The 11393-nt window shown below is 38.9% G+C and overlaps 1 protein-coding gene across 2 annotated transcripts in view; it reads right to left on the reverse strand.

Moving 5' to 3' along the window:
- Positions 1 to 10183, reverse strand: part of LOC583823 (arachidonate 5-lipoxygenase) — a 42220-nt gene extending 32037 nt beyond the window's left edge. For both annotated transcript variants that reach the window (XM_030987060.1, XM_783716.5), the window contains exon 1: positions 9388 to 10183. In XM_030987060.1, the coding sequence (XP_030842920.1) occupies positions 9388 to 9873 (486 nt within the window). In that variant the 5' untranslated portion in view covers positions 9874 to 10183. The remainder of the gene's footprint in view (positions 1 to 9387) is intronic.
- Between the last annotated feature and the right edge of the window lie 1210 nt (positions 10184 to 11393).

Here is an 11393-nt window from a genome sequence, read left to right on the forward strand (position 1 = left end):
GTTGTTGTTGTTGTTGCGATTAATGGCGTTTCCATCGTCATTCGATGATTTCCGCCAGGCAATGTGTGAGGGCGTAGTTACTGGTCCTCTCTTATTACTTTTACTGTTGGATCGACGATAGCCTAGTGGCGTTGTGTTGTGCAATTAACAATGTCAGTAAATTGTTAGTAGTTATTTTCTGTATTGTTATTCGGCTTGTTATTTTAAAGAATTCGTTAGGAAAGAAAGGATGAAGTGGTCGAATATTAGTTGCGATCAGTTCATTACGTTATGACGTTAGTTTAAAACCTCTCTCCGTATAATGAAGCAATTTATACAATTTATACAATGAAGCAATTTATACCGAGGATAGTACCACTGTCACTAATAATAGCAAAACGTAACTAATACTCGATTAATACTTAATTAATACGTAATTAATGTTTATAGCTGAGCATCACAGTTCATTGTACCTTCCACTGCCTTTTAAAAAAGCTACCACCTTTCCTATATATTCCTCATTTCCTAGTAAGTGACCTAGATTTGGGCCTGTATCACGAGTATAATTATACTAGTAGTGAGTTGGTTGATGTACGAAGCCACGTACAAAAGTATAATCGATTACAACAGTTATGGGGCCGATATCACGAGTATGCCTTCATAGAATAAAGGTTTTAAAGAAAATATTCACTTCTACTTTCAAAAGGACTGGCCCATTTGCTTTAAAAAAATTGTAGAGTTATTATTATGTAATTTCTAGAAAAAAATGTCAACCACATGATTTACAATGAGTTTAAATACATTGATTTGCCAAGTTGCTTCCTTTTATCAAATATACACGTAAAACAATGGGGGGACAGAATGTGCGGATAGCAAACCCGCATATAATGTCTGACGGACAAACGAAACTGGTAGGACAAACGGCGCGGTCACACCCGCATACAGTATCTTAAATCTTTTCAAGTGTGTTGATTACAACATTATGTTTTACCATTTTGAAAAAATCTTGTCCTTTTTTTTCTTGCTCGTTCGATAAATCAAGAATCAAATGTGCCCATACGTGTGTACATAGCACTTGACGAGTGCCAGAGTGATGCAAAATAAATAGTTTTCATTTAAGAGGGTACTGTGTCTAAAATAACGCTGCTCAAGAGAAATGTATTTTTATGCATTTTGAGACGCGCTGGACAATTGCCTAAAACTTACATTCTTCGTAGAAAACAGCAACTACCAGGTGTTGCATACATTATAGTTAAAGGAAAATGTGTAGTAATGAGGATGATCACGCGTAAGTATTTGAACGAATGTGGGTTCATGCACGGGATTGTATGGGCTCGTAGCCTTCACAACATCTCTCAATGTGTCAGATCGTCTTTTGCTATTGAATCCTGATTGTCCTCAAGGGGGTGGGGGTAGTTGTCCTCGGGGGTACATTAGTTATTCTCGGGGCGGGTAATTGTCCTCGGGGGGGGGGGGGATATTTTTCCGGGGGGTAATTGTCCTCGGGGGGTAATTGTCCTCGGGGGGTAGTTGTCCTCGGGGGGGATTGTCCTCGGGGGGTAGTTTTCCGGGGGGTAATTGTCCTTGGGGGGTAATTGTCCTCGGGGGGTAGTTGTCCTCGGGGGGTAGTTTTCCGGGGGGTAATTGTCTTTGGGGGGTAATTGTCCTCGGGGGTAGTTGTCCTCAGGGGGTAATTGTCCTCGGGGGGTAGTTTTCCGGGGGGGAATTGTCCTTGGGGGGTTATTGTCCTCGGGGTAGTTGTCCTCAGGGGGTAATTTTCCGGGGGTAGTTTTCCGGGGGGTAATTGTCCTTGGGGGTAATTGTCCTCGGGGGGTAATTCTCCGGGGGGTAATTTTCAGGGGGGTAATTGTCCTTAGGGGGTTATTGTCCTCGGGGGGGTAATTCTCCGGGGGGTAATTTTCCGGGGGGTAATTGTCCTTGGGGGGTAGTTTTCCGGGGGTAATTTTCCGGGGGGTGATTGCCCAGGGGGTAATTGTCCTAGAACCCGTTTCCATATCAACAGACGCCACCATTTCAATACACCCAGTCACGTGAACGCACACATCCCCAGTCACTCCCACCAAGACAACAATACAACATGCCAATGAATCATCGCTCGACTTATGCTTCAGTAGTCAGTGCACCAACATCACGTAATCAGTCGTGCATTTCAAGGATGTGAATTCTGTGGAGAACCGAACCACCGCGCTCATTTCTGCCGACATGGGGCTCTACTCCAGTGCCGCCAGTGTCTGCAGACTGGTCATAAACTAAGATATTGCCCCTACTACTAATATGGTGGCCAAGAAGAGAGCGCCTATAATAAATGTCATATGTCAAACCAGGATACTAATGTCAATATTATACCAGATATTTCTTCCTTCAAGAAAAAGTCTACGAACCATTTTTCACAACAACTCAATCTTATAGATGGTAAAATCCCTAAACTATCGAAAGGAAGTCTATTTTTCATTTAAATATCAGAGGTTTGGTAAATAAGATTGATTTAATACGATACCTTTTGTCCAATAATAATATTGATGTTCTTTGTTTTAACGAAACTTTTTGTGATTCTTCTATATCCGATAATGAAATGTCGATCGACAATTTAAGAGTTGAACGTAAAGATAGAACACGCCACGGTGGAGGAATAGCTATTTATATATCAGATAAGATTTTTTATACCAGAAGATACGATTTGGAAAGTCTGGATTTAGAAATGATATGTATTCAAATTACTTTACCTTTTCAGAAAAGCATGTATGTTATTAGTATATACAGATCTCCGTCATGTGATGTTTCATTTTTTGAAAAACTTGAAGCAAGGTTGGAATCAATATGTTCTTCAGGTTCTTCAATAGATGAAATACTCGTTTTTGGAGATTTTAACTGTGATTATAGTAAATTAAAAGATACACGTTTATTTCACAAACTAGATTATTTGACGAGTTCGTACAACTTTATTCAATGAATCGATATTTTTACGCGCGTTACGAAAAACTCCGCCTCCATTATTGATCTCGCTTTTACAACTCGTACTTCAAAAATTGTCGAACATGGATGTATAATGACTTCTCTTAGTGATCATTACATGGTGTATGTTATTCGAAATTTGAATTCAAGACAGAAAAAGTCTCTACCTAAAACTGTCTCCTTTCGCTCTTTAAAAGATTTTGACGATCAGGAATTTTATGATCTTTTAGAATCTGCATCTTTGTCAAATTTATGGGACATTGACGACGTCAATGTTTTCTGGAGAACCTGGAAATTAATTTTTACCTCTATTGTAAATAAAGTTGCACCAATAAAATCATTTCGTGTTAAAGATCAATCGCTTTCGTGGATAACGTCACATATTAGAACACTGATGAAGAAAAGAGATAATATTCATAGAAAATTTTTGAAAGTAAAGAAAAAGATTTTATTGCAAAAAGATTCCCATTTAAATACAATGTGTGAAGAATTATGGTCAAAGTACACCAATCTAAGGAATGAGGTCAATATATCTATGTTTAAAAGTAAAACTGAATATTTAAAGAAAGAAATCAAGAAAATGTAAACGATGTTTCAAAGATGTGGAAATGTTTAAAGTTATTATTACCAACAAAATCCTCATCATTTCCTTCCATTCTTTACGACAATGATATGGTGTTTAATAACGATGACGCTATTGCCAATGCATTTAATGATTATTTTATTCGAATAAATGCTAAGCTCGCGCAAGAGATGAATGTCATACAAGCCGAAGAACATGATATTGGGGATGTTTTTAATTGCTATCCTTCCAATTATGTTTTTAACTTTGTTTCCACCAATGAAAGCTATGTTGAAAAATTGATTTCAAACTTGGATTCTAACAAAGCAACAGGGTCTGATGATATTAATATTATCTTCCTAAAAAAGTCTAAAGCTTTTATTGTACCAACCATTACTCAATTGATTAATTTGTCTTTTTCAACAGGAGTCTTTCCCAATGATTGGAAGTATGCAAAGGTTTTTCCGTTATTCAAAAAAGGCGACATTAACAATATTGGTAATTTTCGTCCAATTTCCATCTTACCTGCAATAAGTAAACTCATTGAAAGGACTGTTCATCAGCAATTGTATGATTATTTAATAGAACATAATATCCTCAGTAAGACGCAGTTCGGGTTCCGGCCAGGTCATTCTACAGCCTCGGCTCTTGGGGCTTTAACAGACAGTTGGTTACACTGCATAGATAAAGGCCTCATTGTAGGGGCTCTTTTTATTGATTTAAGACGAGCTTTTGATACGGTTAATCCAGATATTTTGTTAAATAAGTTAAAGACAATAGGTTTGAGTAAGCTATCATTAGCTTGGTTTGACTCGTATTTAAATAATAGAAAACAATATGTTGCTATAAAAGATTCTAAATCAACTGATCGCTGTATTTCTGTTGGAGTTCCACAGGGATCTATTTTGGGCCCGCTCCTATTTTTGATTTATATAGATGATATGTCAGAACTTTTGAAACATGGAAAAATTGTAATGTATGCCGACGACACGACACTTTATGTAAGTGGACCCACCTTTTCGGATGTACAAATTAAATTGCAAAGTGATTTTAATGTTATATGTAGATGGATAAAATGTAATAAACTCTATTTGAATGTTGATAAAACCAAATTTATGATCATCGGAAGTAAACAAAGATTAAACCATTTTAAAAATGACAGTATTACATTAAAGTATGAAGATATATGTGTTGAACAATGTAAGATCTTTAAATGTCTAGGTATTATGATCGATGAAAACTTATTATGGTCTGATCATGTAGATTATTTATGTAGAAAAGTGTTTGCCGGACTTGCCATGCTTAGAAGAGTTAAACCATACGTAGATGACATTTCATTGAAATTATTATACACATGTCTCATACAATCACAAAATGATTATTGTTGCGAAATTTGGGGAAACAGGTTTTTAAGTCATATAGATAAGATAACTAAACTACAAAAGAGGGCTGCAAGAATGATTTTAAACTGTAATATGTATACCCCATCAAAGGAATTATTTACTCGCATGAAATGGATACCATTTCAAGAGAGGGTTAAATATTTTAGATGTGTATTTGTTTTTAAATGTCTTAACGATTTATCTTCAGACTTTCACAAAGATGTTTTTCAAGAAGTATCAACTCAAGATAATTTTTACACACGGCAATGTACTCGTCATGACCTGATTATTGATAAATGTCATACTGAATACCTTAAGAATGCAATAAGTTATGATGGTGCTTCTCTATGGAATAAATTAACTTCTAATATTAAGCAGATAAGTAATGTAAAGACCTTCAAATTGGCACTTAAGAAATATTTTTCCACCTTGCCGTTGAATCAGGATAGGTTTTGAGGAACACCTTTTTTAAATTATTTTTTACTGCTAGTCTGCCTCTATTTTTCTTTAAGCTCTCTCTCTCTCGCTTCTTTTACTTAATCCTTTACTCTCTTAGCAAGTGATCTATTTATAATAGCATTCATCATAATTGACACTGATTAATATGTTTGATATTGTATATTTATTTTCAATATGTAATACTTTTCTATTTATGTATTCATACCTAATTTTTTGTTTTATCTTTTTAATTGTAAATACATGTTTTACAGGGCCTCATGGAAGACCAACTTTTTGTTGAATGGGCTACCCTGGTGAAATATAAATAAATAAATAAAAATATGACGGTCCCGGCCGTGATTTATCCATGGTTGGTGTAAAAGATATTTTTTCCCTTTCATTTCTACTTACCTAATTGTGTGCTATCACAATCATGATTGTTTCATTTTCCCTTTAAAGCAGGCGCGTAGCTTGGGGCGGTAGGGGCAGTAAGAGGACATAGGACGAAAAAGGAGCAGACAAAGAAACATTTTTGAAAATTCTGACAAGTCGAGAACAGTACCACGAATCGTCTTCTTTCTCTAATAATTTAATGAAATGTCAAAAGTTCCGCGCATCGCTCGGGAGGGGGGCAACTAAATTCAGACAAGGATTGGGAGTCAAGAATGGTGAAACGAATCATCTTCTTTCTCTAATAATTTAATGAAACGTCAAAGCTTCCACGCTTCCACGGGGGAAACTGCATTCAAACAAGGATTAAGAGTCACGAATCGTCTTCTTTCTCTAATAATTTAATGAAACCTCAAAGCTTACGCGCTACGCGCGGGCAGGGGGAAACTGAATTCAGACAAGGATTAAGAGTCACGAATCGTCTTCTTTCTCTAATAATTTAATGAAACCTCAAAGCTTAAGCGCTACGCGCGGGCAGGGGGAAACTGAATTCAGACAAGGATTAAGAGTCGAGAATGGTACAAAGAATCGTCTCCTTTCTCTTATAATTTAATGAAACGTCAAAGCTTCCGCGCTTTGCGCGGGAGTAGGGGGGGGGGCGGGAACTCAATTCAGACAAGGATTAAGAGTCGAGAACGGAACAACGAATCATATTCTTTCTCTAATAATTAAATGAAACGTTAAGCTTACGTGCAAAGCGCAGGAGGGGGGCTGAATTCAGTCAAGTAATAAGAGTCGAGAATGGTACAACAAATCTTCTTTCTTTAATAATTAATGAAAGGGCAAAGCTTCCGCGCTTCGCTCGGGCGAGGGGAAACTGAATTCAGACAAGGATTAAGAGTCGAGAATGGTATACAACGAATCGTCTTCTTTCTCTGATATTTAATGAAACGTCAAAGCTTCCACGCTTCGCGCGAGAGGGGGGTGGGGGAAACTGCATTCAAACATGGATTAAGAGTCACGAATCGTCTTCTTTCTCTAATAATTTAATGAAATGTCAAAGCTTCCACGCTTCGCGCGAGAGGGGGGGGGGAACTGGCTTCAAACAAGGATTAAGAGTCGAGAATGTTACAACGAATCGTCTTCTTTCTTTATTAATTTAATGAAATGTCAAAGCTTCCGCGCTTCGCGCGGGAGGGGGTAAAGTGAAATCAGACAAGGAATACGAGTCCAGAATTGTACAACAAATCGTCTTTTTTCTCTAATAATGAAAGGTCAAAGCTTCCGCGCTTCGTGCGTAATGGGGGGGGGGGGGGGGGGGGGGGGGGGGGGGGGCGGGGGCGGGACAGCGAGCTGCCCGAATATGAGTTTTTGATATCTTTTCTCGTTTATTTTGGTGATAAATAACACTTTCACAAAATACATATTACGCTCAAATTTTTGCTCGCTCGCTTCGCTCACTAGCCGAATTGTGAAACCAGAAAATTACTTTTTCGGGCAAGAGGCTATACTCCCCCCCCCGCCCCCCCCCCCCCAGAGATAAAAATGTCAAAAATTGTACCGGTATGGTTCTTCTTAAAATGACCTTGAAAAAACGGTCTGCACAATTATCAAATTTCCGCCCCCCCCCCCCCTATTGGAAAATCCTGGATCCGCGCCTGCGTTAGGGACTTTTAGATTCGCACGAAGACAATGGGGATTGCTACGATCGACGTCCTTTTAATGCACTGCCTTGAGTGAACGTCACACGTATCAGTCCACGCAAATCTAAAAGTCCCTATCATAAGTCTTGCTCAGACGGAGGCAAGTTATCCCAGGGTAAAGGTCGTGTTAAGAGCTATTCGGGGAAAAAAATGGTGAGGTAGGTGTAAAGGTCGGAGTATTGACTGTCTGAACTATGGTCGGTGGAATGTTGTGTTTATCGTACGTGGCAATTTGGTCCGAGTAAGAGCGTGTAGACAGCTGTAATGGAGTCTAGCAAAACCCCGTCTGCATCAAAAGGATTAATACTTTACTGAATAGGGACTCTAGCTATACGTAATGGCTTTCTTCGCTCTACTGATCTCGAGGCAGCAGACAGCAAAAGGTTGTGCAAATAATAAAAGGTCTACTATACAGGAGTGTTTAAGATTAGAAGCTTCAACTTTATTCAACTCAAACTCTCTTTAATTTTACACAACTAAAGGTTGTATTGGGAACCACTTCTGTCTTTATGGATGGGGTGCAGGGGGAGAGCCTTTGCCAGGAGTCTGGGAGAGGGTAGAAAGAACTGCCAATGCCCACATTTCCTGAAACATCACGGAGTACAGAAGAAGAACTTATCAATTGCAATCAGCACTCCAAATCCTTTGAAATGTCTGCACTTCTAAATGTCCGATCACTTTTGTCAAGTTGATATACCGAGATACTGGCCAAAATTAGAGGACGAAGATATCTCAAAAAAGCCCTTTTTCGGCTCAACTTTATATTTTACACACTACATAACTCAATGAAATTGATATTAACTTGAAGGTATTTTGATTATCGATCTTTAGAGACTCAATCCATGGTGACGGTGATTACGGTTTCACTTAAAAGATATCTTTAAAACTCGATGTTAACACACCAAACACGTCCTCAATATACCAATACACAATATGCCACTTAATAACAAAAAATGGGCAAAAATTTCGTTTTTGTGGAAATAATCAATAACTTTGGGTTGCTATAACTTTTCACTAAAAAGAGATATAAGCCTCTACGTTGCACAGGATATTGTCCTCGTACATTGGTCAATTCCTGTTAAGTAAGGTAAAAGGGTTATTCTCTAATTTCGCTATATGGAAAATAACGGTTTCTGATTAAATTCAATATTTCGAAAAATGTCAAAAACAACTTTTGTTTTTTACTTAGATTATCGATGTTTAATTATCTCAATTCTGTTGATAATGGTATCGAAATGTACATAACTTAATTTTCTTACATATGACACCAGATTCATGGTGGTTTAAGGTTTCTTTAAAATATTATTCACAAAATACTATTTTTCGTCAAAGTCTCTTTTTTGGACGTCCCCTCCAATTTAGGGATGTACGCTACAAAGAAAAAAAAACACCTCTTACATATTGTGTATTATGATACAATCTTTCGAAAGAACAAGGTGTGCTTAGTTTGTGTGGAAGTGGCAGGCATACCCCTCTTTTCCCACTTTGGCCCTCCGTTATAAGAGCGGATCCGGATTTTCTTATAAGGTGCACTAATCAGAAAGTATGGTAAAGATTATTAAATTTTTCAAGTGCTAACATTTGTAAAGGGAGCATAGGCACTACTTTAGTGTTGGGTTTCAAAAGAAGGCGAGGGGGTGCACGGATCGGTCGTGGCCGTGGTTGTGGTTGTGATATCATTCACAGTTGTCTGCCCCCATATAAATTCATATTCGAAATTCATTGATTTCACTCCAAACAAATAGGATCATTCTCAATTTTTGTTTGAACATCGGATGACAAGTTTCAAACTAATAGTATAACGTAAATAATTTAGTGTAATGGTAAAGATAACAATGACCAGGAATGACACAAGTTAACATACTACTGTATGTCTCTTCTGAAATACAATACAGGGATGAACATAAATTATATTACCGTACAAAGAATATAACTTGAAGGGAAACGAGAAAACGCTTACCATGATCATTCCCGTTGCCTCTTTGAAAGCGGGAACATACATGTCTCGCTTCCTTTGGAGCTCTTCCTGTCGTTGAATCACGTTTTCGTCGTCCTGAGGAAGCACCGCGTCGTCCTCCTTCACCTTAATCGGGCATCCAGCACGAACCCATCTATGAATTGGGAACATGTGGACCTGGTTGGTCTTCTCGTTTATCACCCTGACGAATTCACAGTACCACTTGTCATCGATTAAACCACACTTGTCCCGCCGGAGCTCCATGTAGACAGGGTCCCCAAAATTCCCATCCTTAATCGCAATCTTGAATTTATCCAGCTGGTCGGTCTCGAAGTCGTTCTTCAGGAGGTTGTTGAGCTTGCACTTGGGGGACCTGAGTCCGCTGTCATCTTTGAGGACGACCGAGATTGTATCGTCGGTGCCCATGCCCAGACGGTCACCCGTTTTCACGTAGACGGTGAAATTCCTCTTCGAAGGTTTGTTCCCCATGTTAGCTAGAATACGAAGGTAGGCCGACGAAGGAAAGCCACATGAAGATGATATTCAAAATATACAATCGAACACCCGGACCTATCTTGAAATAAGGATACGTTAACCCGTTGAAAGAACTGAACTGTCCGATGTACGAAATACAAGTAGGTTGGCTTTGCTAACTAAAGCGTGATAGTGCTTACGTCATATAACCTAATGCCCTACTGCGTATCCGTTTTTGTTCCACATTTCTCAAGAAGGCAACCTAAGTGTATTACAAACCATACCTCAAGCTACCGAGCAGAATTATTAGCAATAACAATCGCCCTAGTATGGATAGAACAACTAAACCTGCACGCAGGGGTAGTCACATTCACAGATTCACTCAGCGCACTCATACAGAGGCATTCAAGTAGATCTAGAATGAATCCCCTCCCCTTGCGGAATAAAGGAAAACGAAATAGCTGGCCTAATTCTCGCGAAACAAGCACTAACTGATCGAGATACAAATAAATAACATGTTATGTTTATCTGAAATGAGAGCACTTTTTTGTGTGTGTCCTAACATTTGGCCGATCGATATTTTGTTTCGTTGGGGGAGGGGGGGGGGGGGGTAAGGTCCGCCTTTTTTGGTCACCCATTACCACAATTTTGTTTGTTTGTTGTTGTTTTTATACAAGAAAAATTGAAGGGGGGGTTTCCTCCAAAACACACACATACAAAAGTTTAAGGGGGGTTCAACCCAAACCCCCCCCCCCCCCCCCCCTGCGTACGCGCCTGAAGAAAACATATATATAGGACCTTTCAAACCTCTTTTGAAATAAGGAAATCTCAACCTGTTGAAAGTACACGTAGGTTGACTTTGCTAACTGAAGCTTGTGATAAAGACTCACCTCACCTCCCTGATTATTCCAGAATCTGCACGGTCCTTTATAATTTTCCTACACACTTGATTCAAGCCGTCGAAGATGGCGTTATCAACAAACTCATAATTATGCTCACCAGCCCAACCTTTCGCCGGGCTTTCTAATTTAATGATCACGCCATCATCGGCTGGTAGCAAGTAAGTAGGGATTAGGTAGCGTTTGTGTGGTGGAGATCAAAATTAAATAGGCCAGATTCTGGACTACTCCCTGATATGACCCAGTGCTCTGCTTTACAGATCACACTTCGAATAGAAAGCATGCGGCCCTCCCCCTTGTGGTGTTCTTTTCAATGGTGCCTCGTCAAGATTGAGCATCACTAGAGCCGAGGCTTTGAGGTGTAATTAACATCACCCCCATTGAAATTGGGGTCAGCAGTTCTATATGATCCTTTATATAGCATGTCGGAGAAATAGCCAAAATTGTTGAAGTATCCTTTATTTAACTGCATCAAAATGAATTACTATATGCCACAGACATCAAAGCAAAATAAAGAGTAAGCTCTTTTTCCCCTTGTCAATAACAAGGGAGCTTTCAATATATTTTATACCCGGGCCCACGTTATGGAATATTTAGTATCGGCCCTTTACATAATTCAGTCTCTTTGCAAACGAA

Source organism: Strongylocentrotus purpuratus, unplaced genomic scaffold, assembly GCF_000002235.5.
Source record: "Strongylocentrotus purpuratus isolate Spur 01 unplaced genomic scaffold, Spur_5.0 spur5_scaffold_16, whole genome shotgun sequence".
NCBI lineage: Eukaryota > Metazoa > Echinodermata > Echinoidea > Camarodonta > Strongylocentrotidae > Strongylocentrotus > Strongylocentrotus purpuratus.